Source organism: Pagrus pagrus (assembly GCF_965226575.1).
Source record: "Pagrus pagrus genome assembly, chromosome: 6".
NCBI lineage: Eukaryota > Metazoa > Chordata > Actinopteri > Spariformes > Sparidae > Pagrus > Pagrus pagrus.
In genome coordinates, this window is record NC_140190.1 from 14,337,777 (window position 1) to 14,357,036 (window position 19,260).

General features: G+C 41.3%; 1 protein-coding gene across 9 annotated transcripts in view; it reads right to left on the reverse strand.

The window, feature by feature from the left end:
- Positions 1–19,260, reverse strand: part of tle2b (TLE family member 2, transcriptional corepressor b) — a 90,286-nt gene that overhangs the window by 9,704 nt on the left and 61,322 nt on the right. For 8 of the 9 annotated variants that reach the window (XM_084354915.1, XM_084354914.1, XM_084354910.1 and 5 more), the window contains 10 exons: positions 19,145–19,207; positions 16,563–16,637; positions 13,931–14,111; positions 12,617–12,633; positions 9,713–9,853; positions 7,122–7,175; positions 2,694–2,861; positions 2,084–2,243; positions 1,205–1,374; positions 373–449 (listed from right to left, as the gene is read on the reverse strand). In XM_084354915.1, coding sequence (XP_084211041.1) covers positions 373–449; positions 1,205–1,374; positions 2,084–2,243; positions 2,694–2,861; positions 7,122–7,175; positions 9,713–9,853; positions 12,617–12,633; positions 13,931–14,111; positions 16,563–16,637; positions 19,145–19,207 — 1,106 coding nt within the window. The remainder of the gene's footprint in view (positions 1–372; positions 450–1,204; positions 1,375–2,083; positions 2,244–2,693; positions 2,862–7,121; positions 7,176–9,712; positions 9,854–12,616; positions 12,634–13,930; positions 14,112–16,562; positions 16,638–19,144; positions 19,208–19,260) is intronic. The other variant, XM_084354912.1, reaches the window with a different exon arrangement.

The window sequence follows — 19,260 nt, forward strand, 5'->3', positions numbered from 1 at the left end:
TACTCTGCAACAAATGACAAAAACAACACAATATTCTCAGTCAGCAGAGCCGAATGGACTGTGTGCAAGTGTGTTGGTGATCTGGACACTTCCACAGTATCTACAGTGTTCAGGGTCAATGTGCAGCACTGAAAGTCCAAAGTGTGCAGCTTGGAGGACTATTTTCCTTGGCCTGACATGATTATCCTGCTCTATTTTCGCATATTTCATTTATTAATAATCCCTATTAATAGAAAAGAAAATTAACTGTTTGAATGCCTTGTGTAACAGTAGAATATACTGCAAGTAACAGAGCTAAATATATACAAACACTAATGGTAGCAAAATGCTTTAAACATGTGTCACGCATGCGTTACAGAAATACAAACTCACGGTTTGCCACCAGAGGAACCAGGCAGAGAAGAGGACAGCCCTGGGGCCCTCAGGTGAGACCGAGAGTCATACGCCACCTGGTGGGGGCAAAAGAGGGGAGACACAATTAATGGCTTGACGAGACAAAACAACAAACTTTAAAAAAGCAGCAACTGTTTATCAGCCTGAAGGCAGAATCATTAAGAAAGGTGTAGCAAGTAAATACAAAACATATGCAAATTCATTCAACTGAATCGATTTTTTAAAAGATAAAAGGTATAAATTGCATGTAACTATAACAACAAATATATGTAAACAAAATCATTCTACTATAAAGCAGTATTAAAACAATGGGGCGATCAGAGCGTAACAGAAGTCTGCACTGTGAGAACGGTGCTGAAGTGTGTGAGTGTGCTGACACTGATATGTGATGTTGTGAGCATACTGCCATTCCCCAGTGTGATGACAGGGTGGTGAACAGGGCACTGCAGCGAACATCCTGCCTTAAGGCTGAATTATGTGGAGGTCTTGTGGGAGCTACGTGCTGAGGCTACATTACACAACAGTCCCGCGACAGCTCACATGCACATCGACAAAAATGTAACTACATGTCGTTGCTACGTGGGCTCCAGGAGACAGTAAAAGCTGTGATTAGGCTGCTTGGCTGCTTTGTGTTTATGTTTCTGATGCTGGACATCATAACTTTGAGTATAAAATGAATGTGCAACACTTCCTGATAATGCAGAACACATTCATCTGTATTTCAGCAGTGCTATGACAGTCTGAGGGTTAGATCTGATGCTCAACTATAAATCACACCTTGACAGGGAAGAATAATTTGGCCTTTACTCACCATGGGGCTCCGGGAGTAGGCGTTGGCTGCTGCGCTGATTTGTGGGGAGAGAGTCAGAGCCCCGCCGAAACCTCCTGGGCTGGCGAGCTCTCCATTCAGTCCTGCGTGGGACACCACGCCAAAATGAGCCGGGTATGAACCGGGGGGCACAGACATGGGACTGCGGAGAGCTGGGGAGGGAGGGAGAAGAGGAGGGAGGGATTGAAGGATGGAAATAAAGACGGGAAACAACACACAAGCACCGTCATAGTGGGGCTGAGAAGAATGGAAATCTTTTTCTTTTATTAGTTTATTAGTTTTAAGTTTTGGACCAAGGAGCTGTCAAGTACAACGATAGTTTTCACTGGTGGCCACGGAGGAGCAGGTAGCAGTTAAGAGCCCTGCTCAAGAGCATAATGGTAATGGATACAGTCAGGGGGATCTCACTTGTTATGTTTAAATATTCAAAATGTCAGTCCTGTTCGTGTTGTTTTACTTTGCTCTGATCAGGGATGAGATTTTGGCGAGAAAACAGTAACTCACAAGGCAATAGTGATGTCATCGCATAAACAAATGAGGAAATGGAAAAAAAACAGAGGATCAAGAGGACATGGTACGAGGGGCAGAGGTAGACTGGGTGCAAATCCCACCAGGGTCACGACAGCCAAATTCAAGGAGTTCTTTGGTCCAAGTAGTTCGGTTCACTTAAAAAAAATATGATCTCTAGTTTAGCGGCTAAACAAGGAATTAAAAAGAAGACAGTAATGAATGATGTCATGCTGAGTTACTTTCTGAGTCAGTGGTTACATAAAAACTTAATAAATGTATGTAACAGTCAGAATATCAAAACTATCTGTTTTTTGTTTTTAAAATTTCATCAAGCTTGTTTAACCGTCTCACCGAGGGGGTCTGCACTGGATGCTGCTTTGCTGACCAGACGAAGGCAGGAGGTGCTGGGACCAGGGGCTCCTGGAGCTCCTGGTGCTCCAGGGGTTAGGGCCTCACGGTGGGACGGGGAGGGGGTGCCAGACTTGGACAATGGTGACTGGGACTTATCCATCTGTAGAGAAGTCATACGAGAAATATAAAAAATAAAACACACGGCTGATCTGTCATGGGACCTTTAAGTTCTCCTTTATTACATTAACTGTCAGCTTTTGACTGATCTTAATGATAATAGAAGAATTTGTCTGAGTCCTACAGCCACAGGTATCTGTGCTAGTGATCCATGTAGCTGCTCAACTTAGTTTAATAGGACAGGGATTAGTAACTGTACAAGCGTTATGGGTTGCACAGTTTTTAAGTGCTTTTTATTCCCAAAGTAAAACACCATAAATGATGGCGTAACATGTAACAGGAATGGGCAACCTAAGGGTACAAAGTGAAAAAGACATCATTTTATTACAGAAAACGCCTGGAAATCGTATTAAACATGTTAAAAATTACAGTAATATATTAGCACAAAGGGAAAAAGCAGACAGAATAATTCCTGGCGGTCTATCTATCTTACCTGTGCAGAGTCCTTGGATTTCCCTGGGGTGGGGCTGCGGGGGTTTGGGGTAGAAGGGGCCTCTCCTGTGCTAGAGGAGCCCGGGAGCTCTTTCCTCAGGGTAGGAGCTCGGTCTAACCCATTGCCGTGGGGGGAGTGAGGAGGGCTGCCCACAGGAGAGTTTGGCTCCTCAATGACAAAGAGAAAGGAAAAACTTATCGAAAATGTAAACTGGTGCTCATTTCTCTTCAGTCTTTGAGGGTCACACAGTGCTTCAACTATTATATTGTTCAGTGTTATCCTCAAGTCCATTTCACAGCACTTCATCATGATGATATTTTCTCTTTAAAGGAGGGAACCCTGTCCTTAAAGTAGTGTTCCGCAATTCTTTTTTTTACATTTAATTTACATTTTTGAAGAGCCTTACTACAGTGTTTTTATACTGTACTCCAGATACTTTGCTACCTATAAAAATATGTATATCTATGTGTTTAGTATGTAATGCTGTTCAGACTAGCGTCCACATTTTTCTGTCTGAATCTGATTGCGTAAGTAAGAGAAGTAACCGAGCCCGACCTGAAATGAAATGATGACATTTTTTTTGTATCTGAACCCGACTCAAGCCTTACACAGGTCATGTAAGCTAAATCAATGTTTGCATTACCCTGCATAGTTACCATGTTACCATGGTTACAACCTGCCTGTTTACCCTAATTTATTCTTACGCACATTATATTTATTTATTCTTGCACCATATTTTTCATTAAAAGAAGTTGAAAGCACCATGTCAACTGAACTGACCACATCCAAAACACTGCAGTTTCTCCAGCAAAAACACATCTCTTCTGTGGGCCAGCACAGATTCAAAATACCAAATACATAAAATGCTGCAGATTCTCACTTAACGGATACAGCATAAACTCTCATGTCACAGTCTGTACTGTGATTTGTAAAGGAGCTCAGGGCTCCGGGAACATTTACATGAAACAGTAGAGATTGTCACTGTCGCTGGTACAGTAGTGTTTGGACCTGGAGATAATGTTGCTGTTACAGCTGCTTTCATCACTGGAGCCACTGTTGAGCCAGCGCTGCCTCCCCCAGAACAGAGCAGAGTGCTGGTGTAAGCACTTCTCACTGGGTCACAGTGATCAGCACAGACATTTTAGTGCTTACACACACAGGCACACACACACAGGCACACACACACACACACACACACACACACACACACACGATCAAGGACTCAAACAACCACACACATAGACACACTCATGGGCAAAAAGAAATGCACACATGTGTGCAGGAGGCTCCGTGTAAGTTCAAACACATGCGTATACATTCCCTCTAAAACACGCAGGCACACACACACACACACACACACACACACACACACACACACACACACACACACACACACACACCATTCACAAGAGAAATTCCCTCCCTTTTTCTGCCATTACCCCCATTTGTCACATTTTTCTTCTTTCTTGCTTTTGTACCAGTTTCCAAATCACACAAGAGACCGGTTCCGCTTTTTGTGTGCTATATCAAAAACAGAGAGCTTAGATAAAACATATTTTGGTACACTGCGTGAAGTATTTAAAGAACTAAAATATTCCAGGGACATAAACGGCTTTGCATATATTACACGAACCAGACTGCAGTTATCTAATGAAAGACGGGAGGAGAAAAGGGGGGAAGGTGGAGCGAGGTGAGAGAGAGGGGAAAGAAAAGAGACAGTGAAGAGAAGGAAGAACAGAGGCTTCAAGAGGTCGGAGAGAGAGAAGTGGTAGATCACAAGAGATAGGTAGACCAAGAATTTGTGAATGTGTGTGTGTGTGTGTGTGTGTGTGTGTGTGTGTGTGTGTGTGTGTGTGTGTGTGTGTGTGTGTGTGTGTGTGCGCGGACGGACACAATTCGCAACACAAAAAGCAGCAGCTGATAATGAGCTTACATAGGAGCTCTTCCTATTTACAAGGAAAGTGCAGCGGAAGGCTGAACTAGCTACATACCTGCTGACTCAATTCACATATCACGGATCCAAACAAAACACACACACACGCACGCACACACACACAGCCAAGGTTACAATAGAAGACATTAAAACAAGCAATCTAGCAAGCAAAAAAACAAAAACACTAAAATACAATGCTGTGTGTGTTCACGTGTTTTAGTGTCAAACTGAAACGATTAGTTGATAGTCAGACAATCAGGCTATTCTGTGGGTATTTTAATAATTGAGTTGTTTTTCAAGCATAATACCAAAAGTTCACTAATTTCAGCTTCTCAGATGTGATTATTTTTTTGCTGCTCTTTGATGATATGAAAACAATTCTCTCTGGGGATTTTTTCTGACAAAACAACTATTTTCTGACATTTTACAGACCAAATTATTTATCTATTAATGAAATATAATAATAATAATAGATTTTTCAATAATGGGAATAATTGTTAGTTCAAGCCAAGTTGGTCTGTAACATTTGGAGCGTATGAAGCAAAATAATAATCATTGCCTGGAAATTAACTAAAATAAAACAAATAAATAATCAATTATCAAATTAGGATACTAAATCTATTAAGTTTTAATTCAGACAAGGGACTGAAGACTTTCTTCAGGCAATTTTCCAATTAGGTGTAATTGTGGCTTTCTCTAAATGTAAAAAAAGTAAGTCGGGATACATTTTCTTTATCAAAGACTGTTAAAATACTCAAAGCATTAAACTTAGAGTCAAACGTAAAAGTAACCCTAACCTACAGTGGTCACGAAAAAGGAACAAAAAAAATGGATAAAGAAGACCAAATCTCCAGAGACACTAAAACGAAACAATGAATGTGTCAAATCAAAATAAAATATATTAAAAACTGACCTCACACATATACACTGTGCACATAAAACCAGATGTGCGAGTGAACTGAACTATCGACAGCCAGCCAGACAGGCTTACGGAGAGGACAGAGGGTGTTTCCAAAGCTGTGGCAAGTACATCTATAGTCATTCCAGTGAGCAACACCGGTCTTCCCAACATTGCATTCATGCTTTATTCATGTGTGGGCTGCAACACAGTGTCAGAGAGCTTCTGTCGGATAAAGGCGGCTTGTAACTTGTGGCTTTGTAGGGAAATCAAAGATATTTTCCTCTGACAGCGATGCACAGCTCTTGCACAAGGATGTAGCTGTGAGGAGGTGTGTGAGAGACAGAGTGAAGTGTGAGTTCTGTGAGTGACTTCAGATATTTTCCAGAAGTAGAGATGGAAAATTGTGAGTAAACATTGGTAGTGAAGGTGGAATATTAATTTGAAGAGGTCAGAAGAAACTATTGACTATTTTGTGACGGGGAAATTTCTGCGAGTGTGGTCACCAGTGGATGAAGTTTCTGGGAGGTTGGCTCATTAATAACTTTTCCATTAAGCAATGACTGTACAGAAAAAAAACCCATACATCCCTAAAGGGTCACTTTCTTTATTATAGCATTGCAGGTAAGCTACAAACATAATCAATTTCTACCAGCTTTGCTTGCTAAGGAATTAAAAGAAACAACCCATCGTAGTTAAAAAGTGTTTACTGTGTGATTAATTTTCATCTATGAGACAAATGTTCTCCTTTACAGAAGGCGCAGCCACAGATTATGCTGTATAAATGACCACTTAGCTTTAAAGATGATCCAAGCTGTTATTTCAACAGTTCTGAAATACATTTGTTCAATGAATAATATGAATGAAATCATATTATCAATGAATAATTCAGTTTTTAGCCTCTTGTGGTCCGTCTAAACAGAACACTAACAGCAACATTACAAAGGGCAACTCTAAAAAAGTACTATGAAGCCATTTGTGGTTCCAGAGGAAGCTGTGTAATCTGATAAATTGCCTCCAGTGATGCTGAGCAGTGGCTAATTTGCATTGTGGGTGATGAAGGCATCCTTTTTTGGTGATATGGCAAATGTCTTAGCAAAAGCTTGTATATTTACACACCCAGCAGACACTAGCGTTAATTTGTAGTCAGGTTTCCAGTCACTGTGCTGATATGAGTCCAACATTTACACTCCTTTTAGCTCTGTTTTGGTCTCCTGAGGGAAATATCTGGCTCTTTAGCTTCATAATGCTGCACAACAATCACCAGCTGGTTGCTAACTTTGTCTGTCTGCCATTTGTTGCTGAGCAGGTAGTGTACAGTGGAATGTATTACATGTTTTTCACTGGAAACAGCTGCCTGCTGTCGCTTAACACAAGGTTGATGAGAGTGGTGAGAGTGAACCAAAACAGTAAAGTTGTGAATTGTGTTTTTTTTAAAAAGCCTGTGAAAGTCTGTAGAGCTGAGGGGAAGAGCTGAGTCAGGTGATAGCTCTCAGTTGATTTATCACTGCAAGCTACCAGTTTCACATGTAAGAAGTCATGTGATCCGTTACTGATTACAGCCACTTTGAGCATGAGAATGTGAAAGGCCACTTACTTCATTGGAGACGTCCACTACGAGATTGTCTTCGCTCTTGTCTCCATCACTGTCCTGCGGAGAAAAGTTAAGATGGCAGCATTAGTCGCTGGTCTGTCTCTCTATCACCCACACAGACACGCACACACATATATATATATATACACTGTATGTGTATATAGAGAACTTTAATAATAAAGCTGGCAACACACACGAGTCCACACACGGATCGATATATCAATATTACTAGCCGCTCTTTGCTTCCTTCCACTGGCTGCCCACCATGCAACATTTAACACAGAGATACCATACCACTGTGCACCATATATTCTCACACATCTCCTTCATACAAACACTGTTTCGATCCGTCTCTCGTTCACACACACACACACACACACACACACACACACACACACACACACGCACACGCACACACAAACACACACTGTTGCTCTTTCTCCATCCATGGCACATTTTCGCTCCTCGTCTAGCCATCTCTCTATATCTATCTCTCCCTTTTTCTGGGGTGAGAACGATGGCACTTAGTCACCATGGCAACAGCGCTTTGATGTGATCATGGCCTGATATTCCTATTGACATCAGCGTGGAGTGACATCAGTACCTAATTATACAGAACCAAAACAGGGCTACGTCTACAGTCTATTCCGAGAACAAAAAAACAGAGATAGAGAGGGAGAGAGAGAGAGAGAGAGAGAGAGAGAGAGAGAGAGAGGAAAGAGAAAAAAGTAAAAGGAGGAAGAGAGAGATAATAAGAAATGAGAGACAAACTAAAATTGAAAAGAAAACAGGAAGAAGACAGGGAAGTGAGAGTGAGAGGCAAAAGTGGAGAAATTGAGAGCCGGTGATAAAGAGACAGAGAGAGATACAGAAGAGCAAGACGCAAACAGAGAGAAATGGGAGCTGTAATGCTGCTCGACAGACAGAAAAAGAGAAAAAACATTCAGAAAGTGGAAACTACCCGTGCTTGTTCTCGCTCGGAACTAATGGGAAGATTTGGACTGTGGTTGTGGATGCCAAACTGATTTAGCTGGAGGCCATCTTGCGCAGACGGACTCCCAGTGTCAATCAATCCTCCAGACTGCAAACACACAGCCATCTAATTCATTACAGCTATCTGCCTTGGCCGTCTCTCCTCTGGCATTGCATCGCCTATGGCTCTCTGCTCTTCTTCACTGGACCCATCCAAACCAAACACCACTCTAATTGGCCACAGGCCCCCGACCCCTGTGTGGGCTATAATGTCATGGGCAATGCCACATACTCACGCAACCACACAGACGCACATGTGCTTTCCGACATTATTTGTCATTTTTATGTTTATTTTTTCCTGTTGTATCCCACATGTGCTGTTAAAAAAATAACTTTTCAGTTTCCTTCCAGGCATCACTTAAAGCTCAAAATCTTTCAGCATTGTTAAAGATTATTTTTGGGGCATTTTTCCGAACTTTATTGGGCCTAGTCCACACGCACATAAGTCAGTACAGAAACAGGGTTTTAAAAGAAGGACAAATGTTTTAGCACGCTTTCAGAAATAATCTATACTAGGGGTCAGCAACCTTTACCATCAAAAGAGCCATTCTTGTCCCCTTCCCTTTGTAAAAAAAATCTGTCTGGAGCCACAAATTACAGCCTAAAAAGTCTAAATTGGCCTATCAAGATTATTAAAAAGGCCCGAAAGAGCATTCATTAATATTTTCACATGTGGATACTCTTATTCTCATTATTTAGTTGGCATTTCCAATACAATAATACCATGTTTTGGTGCAAAAGTTTAAACATATGTTGGAGAATGCTATACCAACAAAACACAAAAATGAACACTTGCGAGGTGAAGAAAGTATCCACTGGCATCGGTAGGCCTACTGTGAAATAGAGTAGCAATACAGAACTATGTGCAGGCGACTTGAATCCTCCCTGTGTTTGTGAAAATGAATAAAAAAAGTAGCCTTCCCTTATAATAAATAAAACATGTAGCAGCAGCCTAGCTTTAAAAACTGTAAGAGTTGAAAAAAACCAGGCTACTGTATTTGTCCATCTCATTGTGAGATAATGCTCTTGTTTTTTTCTTTCCTTACAGAATTCAAACTGAGCGCTGAGCATAAAGCACAACAATATCAGTTCAGGGTCATTCAATTCACTGACAAAACCACAACTTGCTAGAACAGATACTAAACTGTGTGTAGGCTATGCATTTTCACAATCGATGACTGTAAGAATTACTCCGGGCCTACAGCAGTGTGTATAAAAATAACCACCATCATTCATTTTCATGTCATTTTTTGTCAAAGTCACAGGGAGCTGCTGCAGATGAGCAAGAGAGCCACATGTGTCAGTGACCTAAAACAACATTTACGTGAATAAGAAAGGCCAAAATGCACAGAAAAGGCATTTTTAGAAATACCCGTGTACATCTAGATGGACAGAACAGCTGCTAGACAGCAGAAGCAGACATGAAACATAGTGGAGAGAGAGGTACGACATCAACAAAGTTTGTCAGCTGGAAACGAACCAGCAACGTTGCGAAGGCCATGCGGGGTAACCATGTGGCTACAAACCTATCTTTTAAGGACAAGGACACACACATCACGTACATAGGAGTGTGGCGCAAGCTGCTCCTTGTCATCACAGCGCCTCCTCTTTGCCTCAGCGCCTCCTTGAGAGGAGGAATAACCTCCTGACGGGCCCTGGCGCTCCTCAGGTGGCTGACTGTCTGTTGATGATGCTGACTTACTCTGGAGGAAGACATGAAACATCTTTTTACTTGCATAAACACATAAAACACACCCACATACGTCAATGTACAGGGCACAATGTGAAGAAACGTGCACACAGTCACTCTGTAGATATAAGCTCGGGTAAAGCACACAAAGCAGGAACACAAACATTAACAGATAGCCCCATAAAAACACACATGATAGCATTACACGCACACACACAGCAAGAACAGCAGGCGTAAGCACAGGTGAAGACGTAGCCATGGAGGCACACAAGACAGCCTATACAGCTAATTAGTGCTCTCCCCTCGACACACCAGTCCTCATGTAAAATATGACTCTCATTATTGGGCAATAAAGCTGTGCCGGCATATTTACAATACAGCCTGGCCTGGTGCTCAGCACTCTGAAAAGCCCATCAAAGCATTGTGTTGTGTTTGCTCTGGGGCAGGGGCCAGAGGTTCGGTGAGGGCCACTTGTCATTCTCTGTCCCCTGCTGTGGGGAGGACAAGAACAGTGAGGGTTTAACACACCAATGAGTCACACAGGAAGGAGCCCACGGGGCGGACAGGAAGGAGCGCTGGACAGAGGAGAGGAGAAAACCACACAATGGACCTCAGTGCGGCTCAACAAAATTCCCTCTCTTCTTTCTTCTCCTCCTCCGCAGCCTTCTTCCCTCTTCTCCTGACTTCCTCTCTCGCTGTCCCTTTTTTCCCCTCCATTTAAAATTCCAACATGTTCTACTGGTGCGGGGCTCTCTGACAAATGCCAATTGATATGCATCTCTCCCTCCCCTCCCTTTCCCTCCCAAACGCTGTAATGCTTGGCTAAGTTCACCACAAACCTTAACTCATAAGAGAAATATTTTCCCGGTGCTTAACAGTCAGCATTGTGTTTAGCAATTAAATTATGCCAAGGGTTTCATTGCAGATAGAGAGAGAGAGAGAGAGAGAGGGAGGGAAAGTTAAGTCAGTAGCGCTCTTAAATCATTTTCATTTCACAATAAAAACCAGAACAAAGACTTGCTGGTATTTTTTAACAACCTTCTCTCCCTATTTTTCTTGTTTTTTTCTTCCTCTTTAGTGTCTCTCTCTCTTTTTCCTTTTCCAATTTCACTCTCCATCTCCCTCCAACCCACCCCCTCCCTCTGTGTGTTATCAACAGTTACACTGATGAAGCCCAGCTGCCCGCTGCAGCCAGTACAGTAAGGGAGTGTTCACACGGCTTCCATAAAGCATCCACAGAGAATAGGACAAACCATGGACGTCCACTGAATTTCAATCAGGCCATTTGCACTGCATTAATTCTCCAGGCGATTAACAGGGACTTCTAACTACAGTGACAGAAAATATGTGCAAAACCTGTGAGGCAAAATGAACCCTTGTATGCACTTAATGGTTAACTGCGTGTCGCATTTACTTGATTTTTCTTAGGATGGATTTTGTTTTGTTTTGGTTTCACCATCCCTAATTGTAACCTGAGTCACCAATGTGTCACATCTCAGTTGCACTTAATTAAATGACTCTTGAGTCTGAACTTTAAAGAAGCTTGGTGTGTTTTATTAAAAGGCAACCTCTTATTAATCTATTAATACATAAATCTGTATGATAGCGACATGCGATTATGTCAAAAGGAAGACAACAAAATAATAAACAATAATATCGTCACTGCTTCCATGTTTACTGTACCTACCAACGCACAGAATCAGGTTTCATTAAGGAAACTGTTTTGGAAAGATACTGGAGGTTGTGGCTCAGGAGGTAGAGTGAGTCGTCCACTAATTGGAAGGTCGGCGGTTCAATCCCAGGGTCCCCCGGCTGCATGTTGAAGTGTTCTTGAGCAAGATACTGAACCCCAATTTCCTCCTGATATATTAGAGCGCTTTGAGTGGTCAGTAGACTGGAAATCGCTATATAAAGTCCTTTTACCAGAACTTGTACAAGAGGAAAAGATCGACTGATTTTTGCAGCTGTTGCTGATATCAATACAAGGGAGTAAAAAAATTCTAATATTGATACATCTCAGTCTTTTACACTATAATCAGAGGTCAGAGTGCATGTTCTTCTATTCATGTTCAACAACCTTTTGGTTTTCTGGTACAAGTTGGTCACCAGTTGAACGAAGACAAAAGGACTCAGCCCTCTTTGTTCCCGATCGCTCCTCGAGAAGAGGCAGTTGTGCAATTCTACACCAAATATTAACTAATGATATAACAGAGCAGGTTCTGTTGGGAAACATCTTTTCAAATGGATTTCAGTGGTGTGACCCATTGAGAAATATTTGGTGGTTCTTTCACATCAGACATTAAGGAGCCTCCTGTAGTTTTATACACTGGATGCATCTTGAACTCAAGTCAACATTTACAAGCCAGACTTGCTCATTTCTACAGACACTAACTGGCGTGTTTTGGGCAGCTTTTGCCGGGTTTTAATCCTTTCACTTGTTCTGTAAGTCCTGTAGATTACCAGAACATTTGTGGTGCTGAAATACAAGCAGTTGCTTGTTCATCCATTCATTCAGTTTGTACTTTCTTCCAGATTACAGTGCAATGCTGTGAGCAGATCTAAGTGTGATGTAGAAAACCTTGAGACGCTCAAGGTTGATAGCGCTGAGCGGCTATTGCGCTGGTGTTGAGCTGTGCTACTACTGGCGGAGCTCCAGCAGTACGCAGCCGTTTTTAGAGGCCACTTTACAGCGCGTCTCCATTTCCGTCAGTTTATCACTGTCACACACACACAGACACACACACTCACACACTGAACACACTACACAACTACTCACCCTGCTGGGTGCTCCCTCTGGGATGGGGCGGAGAAAGGTAGGAAAAGACAGCAGAGTAGAGAAAAAGAGAGTGAGAGAGGTGAGTAAAGGGGAAAAGAGAGAAAGTTTGACGTCAGTCCTGATAATAACAACAGTCCCCCAGTCAGCCAAGGTTAGGCTGAACCTCGACGGCTCCTCTCTAATAAAGATACAGACCCACTATTGTGCCTGATTCCAGTCTCCTCTCTATCTTTCCCTCTCTCTGTTCTCCAACCATACAAAGCTCGCTGTCTTCCCCTGCTGCCTCTTTCAGCGCTCACTTGCTTTTCACTCATTCTTCCTCTCATATGTAAGAACAGAAACACACACAGCTGCAGACATGTATAAGCTCTCACACAGATGCTTAATGCTGCAATATGAACACATTGATCTCTCTATCTCTTTCCCTCTCTAGTCTCACTTCTTTATTTTTACTTTTTTTCCCCTAACTCTCGGTTTATTCATGAGAAAGTCTCTCTTGGCTCGGTGCCTGAAACTGAGCGCAGAGATAAGATATTCTATCAGGGTGAATGAAAGTTCGTCGGTAGAAAGCATTTCTCCTGCATTTACTCAAGTGCTATGAATACGTCTGTCCATATTATGACAGCAATCTAAACAACAGGGTTCAAATTCAGTCCAAAAGGTGACGCACTGTACAAATGATACAAAAGCCTGACACAAATGATGCATAGTACTGCTTTGCATTTTATCCGGTCTAAAATGATCTATTTCTTATTCTGTAGCTGTGGTCATTTCATTTTTCTGCCCATCCTCATACAGAATACATTAAATTGAACTAAAGATACAGCATGCAGAAATACAAATATGTAATGAATAAAACTATAACTATTGTGTATGTGATATGTGATGATTTCATTCTGGAGGATTTCCCAGAGTCTATTTCTCTGCCTCACTTGTAGTGAACTCACTCAACATCTTCTCAAAATATCCAATAATGTGAACGACTTTCAGTAATTAAACTTTTTTGTGTGCACTGACCTGAAACAAAAGCATGGACACATATATATTTACAGCAAATATGATATACCAGAGGACTACACAGTCAACATTTACAAATGTCAGTGTTTCTCCACTATCAATCAGAGCAATCTCACAATAAAGTTTGGATCTTTAAACTGTGACTCTACCGTCTTCTTCTACGACAGCAGGCTGCCACTGACAGAAAGTCGCAAGATAAAAAAACATTTTAAGAGACACAATTTTTTCATTTTATTGATGTATTATTTATTTTATTATTAGAATTAAATTCAGAATTAAAAATTGACACTTCTTTACCTCTGAGATGTTCGGGGTCAAGGTGGTTGCGCTCATCTTTGGAGGCCAGGTGTGCCGAGACCCCCAGGGCTCCTGTCAGCGCAAGAAGCCCTGAGCCCCCCGCGCCCAGGGACAGGCCTGATGGGTGTGGCGTCAGAGGGATGCCAGGGGCGTGATGAGACAGGTGCTGGAGCTGCTGCTGCTGTGGCCACAGGGAAAGAAGGGAGCGGGGAGGGAGGGGTCGGAGAGGGACGGTGTCATACAAGGGTGGATGGTTAGATAAAAAACAGGTAGAGGAAGAAATGGATAGAAAATAAGGAGGAGAAAGTGACAGAGAACAAAGGGTGGAAAAGGTAAGAGGAGGTGGGGGTTGTTTTTGGAATAACGGAGGGGAGAGAGAAAGGGAGGAAGTAAATTAAATCAAATCCACAAACAGAGGAAAACAAGATAAAGGAAGATAGGATGTAAAAGAGATCCGTGGATTAAGAGGTGAGAAAGATGGACACCAATAACGAGAAAGAGGAAAAGGAAAGAAGGGGAGAAGGAAGTTAATTGATCAGGGTTTACAGGAAAGTGAAGCATGTGACGAAGGAGGCCAAGAAGCAAAAGAAAGACAGAGAGACGGTGAGAAGAGTGAGGTGATGAAAGGGATTAATTATGAAGGAAAGGCAGAAGGAGGAAGATGGAGAAACAGGTCAAGGGAAAACACAGGGAGGTTTAAAGAGAGGGAAGAAAATGTTTGAGTCAGAGAGTAAATGATGGGGAGCAACAGAGGGGAATCATGGAGGAAGCAGTGAAAGTGAAGGAGAATTAGATGAGCAGGAGGGAGAAGATAGGTGGAGAGGGTAAATGAGCACAGGAAGAGAGAGGGAAAGTGTGCAGCGCAGAGAGCAAAAGATAAGACATAGCAAAAAATAACACATAAAAAACAATGGGAGAGGAGAAATTAGGACAGGGCCATAGTAAGAGGAAGAGAATGATAAGAGATTACAAAAGGAGAGATGACTCTGGGTGAAATCCAGAAGGAAAATGAACAGAAAGACAAAGAGAAAGCAGGGAGAAAAAAAAAAGAGGATGACGGAGGACAGAGAGAGTGGAGCGCAAAGGAGCAGCTACAGATAAAGAAAGGCTATTATCCTGAAGGGAGCATTATGATGTGTTTGTGTGTGTTGTTGTCGTCGTCTCGAGCTGCTGTGTTCGACACACATACACTCACATGAGCACACACACACACACACACACACACCTTAGAGACAGCAGTGTTTGTAGTGCTGGGAGGAACAAAGGGCTTTAAGTAGACAGTAATGTGATCAGTGCTCAGACAAGCTCTGGAAAGCCCCGTCTACCAGAGCACTCAGGACCATCACTGTGTCTGTGTGTGTGTACACATAAAGACATGTGTGCACACAAGCAAGTGTATATTATGTTGCTCAGATGCAAGTGTAGGTGTTATAATTTTCAGTATAACTCTATAGTTACAGTCTGTGTGTTTGCTTCAGTTTTATCTAAATATAAAATGTAAGCTCAAAGTGTTTTATCTAAAAACCTTGAAACTGAGCTGTAATTAATGCAGTGTAAACCATACACAGTAAGTGGACACATAAGAGAGACGAAAGCTATTAACATTAATGGTATTTCTCTATACAAATAGTTACGTCAGAGGTCGAAATTTCCAAGCTGAAATTTCCAACTTTTGACCTCCAAGCATTCCAGGTACATGACGCCAAAAGTGGACCAAAAAACTTGACTGACCGCAACAATACTAGGTGTTTTTGGCAAGTGCATACACAACTGACCCCCTCAGCAGTGCAGCCTCCTTGCATTATAAACAAAATAGAGGACCAAAAACAGATGCCATTAAACATTTTCTTTTATGGCACATTTATACCTGGAAACACATCTAAACATTTCATTCACTAGCTTTCTACAAATACTGTGGTCTAAAAATACATCCTATCGCTTCTCCATAGTTGGTGCAATTGTTGAGTGATGTCAAGACAACTGCTCCCTCGTGAAGTCTGGGCAAATGGATGTACCACGAGTTTACAAGTAGGAGTTCTGACTTCGAGTTGCGTTCCACTGTGCATTTTCTAGTAGGAGGTTGGAAATTCTTAAGTTCTGAGTTGTCTGAACAAGAACAACCAAGTGTTTGACTGGGAGCGGTGATTCATTAGATTTTGGCATATTAAGTTTTATCTTCCAAAATAGGTCCAGACTAAAATAGGACATCGCAGTTGCCGCTGATCACTACGTTGAACCAACAGAAACACACTCCACACTCTGGATGAGATGCTGGTTAACATCTGATTCAAACAGGCTGGTTACAGAAAATTTCAAACACAGATGCATCAAAAATTATCTCTTCAAAGGCCAATTTCCATTAAAAAACAACAACAACTTTGAAATTGCCTATTAGCCACATTAATTCATAGAATACTATCAAAGCATGCGGTAGTCAGGTAATACCTGCATGACCCACATGATCAACATCGCCATCTGGGGCACAAACAGCAAACGTAAACACCTCAATCGACATTTACGTTAATAAAAATTACGTCATCAGAGCCAGTCAGATCAGTTGGAACATCCTCAGTTAATGTGTGTGTTGTGTAGGTGTGTGTTTGTGTTGTCATGACGAATGGAGGTGACTCACCCCGATAATGGCGTTGAGTTCAGCCATGGTAACCTGCTTGGCCCTCTCCACTGCCTGGACCACCTGTTGCTGGTGCTGCACACACAAATTATATACACACACACATACACATCAAACGCCACAGACAGACAGTAAGGAGACGGGCAGGTTTTCTTCTGCTTTAGTGTTTTATGTTACAGTATAAAGTGTAAAGTAAACATAATGGATACAGTAGGTACACAGCAGGAACCATTACATGAACTAAAGGTGAAGAAGGTGTTACAACATCTAAACTCTGCTTGTACTGGGTGTATAAACGTAAATGGATTGGGCAACCATGCATTCACACACAGCTCAAACACTGACAAAAAAAAAGTCACACCAACAGAAACACACATACGGCCAGACACGAACGCACACAAACACACACAGATGTGCCCAAAGCCACACTAACTAAAACCTCAGTTCTGTTTACACAAAATCCCAATGTAATCAGACACACAAACGCAAATATGCATGTGCAACAGTGCCCGTGTACGCACTCACACACGCAAGCACACACACACACACACACACACACACACACACACACACACACACACACACACACACAGTGTCAATATTGATCAAACTGACAGAGCTGTGACCATTCTGTCTCCAGGGAGCCCACTCATCAAAGCTCACTCACACTCACAGACAAAGAGAAGTGTGTCTGCAGGTTTGTACTGCCATCTACACAATCCCACATTCAACCAACACACACCAAAGAACACTACACTCACACACGATGCACATGTACACACATACACAATAAAATAATATTATCTTCAATGATCCTGCACCTCTTACTTATGTAGGTTGTATTAAGCAAGTTAAGTTAAAGACATGGCATGTACAAACATGGGATAGATAATGATGTTGCTGAGCAATAAGAGGATCCAAAGTAAATCTTTAAGGAGTGTCAATTAGCAGAGTGACCACATACTACAAAAATGCAGCACAGAACATGATTATACCACTGGACATCAGCGAATATCAGGTGACATGATGATCAATGTTTCTGACTGAATTTATTTAGACTTTTTCCTTCATTATTTTTAATCTGATTTGCACAAAACACAAATAATTCTCTCATTTAGATATAAATGAGATTTAGATACCTTTGTGCCCTCCCTTTGAGAGCACAAAGGTATTTTACCGTGCAAACAAAATAATTAACCACAAACAGTTCTAAGCTCTTTCATGCTTATTCAGAATGTTTCAAACTAGTTTTACCCATGTGCCATAATTAACTGAATTTACATATTTGCTTGGATTTGTTTTATTTAATGATAAGCCAGATGTTTTGAGTTTAATGAAGATATATTAAGTAAAATGGGGGTTTGATAATACATCAATGGATTTGCTGATTGATTTGCTTTGAACACACAGAGGATAACTTGTTGAGGCAGCTTGCAATAACAGGGATGAGATCTCCACAGAAACAACTGACAAGAAAACTCTGAAAGCTAATGAGCCGTGTCGTCATTTATATGCAGAAAACTGGTGCGTGTTTAATATCTACACCTCAAACAGTAAAGTATTTACTGTAACACCACAAACCACAGACTCGAAGTGGTCCCAAACTAGACAGTCACCTGAATGCAACTCGAGCCTGATGCAGTTGTCTAAGCTGAAGCACTTAGCTTGTGTTACCACGTCACGCAGTTGTTGCCATGGTTACAACTTGTGTGTTTACCCTGTTACAGATATGTACAGTGTGGATGACCATGAAAAGGCTTTGTTCTATGAACATACTATAGAGATAAAATCCATAATATAAAGGCCTATATTTTACATGTACATATATATATATAAATCCGACCCAAAAATGGATATCACTTGTTTCTCTCCTAGCTCGACCCGGCAGGTCCCGACGGGTTCGGGTCAGGTATCCATGCCCTAAAATGTAATAGCATCAAATAATACTAAAAATACAAAAAGTAAAAGCACTCTACTCAGAAAGGCCCATTTCCGGATAACATTATCCATTTATTATTGGATTATAATTACTGATCTATTCATGTGTACACCGTTTTAATGTTGACAATGTAAAAGTAGAGGATTCAAAAGTATAATATTTGGCTCTTTAGTGTAGTGTAGTATAAATATAAAATATAGATATAATATATAAAGTATAAATAAGCAAAAAAAATGGAAATTCAGGAGTAAGGTACAAGTACCTCAAAATCCTACTAAGATAAAAAGTACTTGAGTAAAGAGATAATAAAAAGTTACTCTCTACCCTTGTATTAGGTTGAATCAACTCATGTCTGAACAGAAACTTTTTCAGCAAACATGTGTATTGAATTGTGAGCACAGTGAAAATGTTTCTGTTTTTGTCCACTTCACTTGCACACTTATATTACCATGACTGAATTGTAACTTCTGAATTATTGTTTCCTCTTTAACTTTGCTTATCATGCAAATGTATCCATTCTGGGTTATTTGTTATTCCGAATACTAAGAAAATATGATATAGTACTGGGAATGTGAATAATTGACTCCTGATTATGCATATTTTTTGTTTATGTCTAAGTGTGTCTGGCAGTGGTGACACTTACCTCTTGAGAGAGGAAAGGGATGATCTGAGCACAGATGGCACTGAGACGCTTGACAATCTCCGCCTGCGATGGAGAGAGAGACAGAAGGTGAGAGAAATGGATATATGATTGTGCTG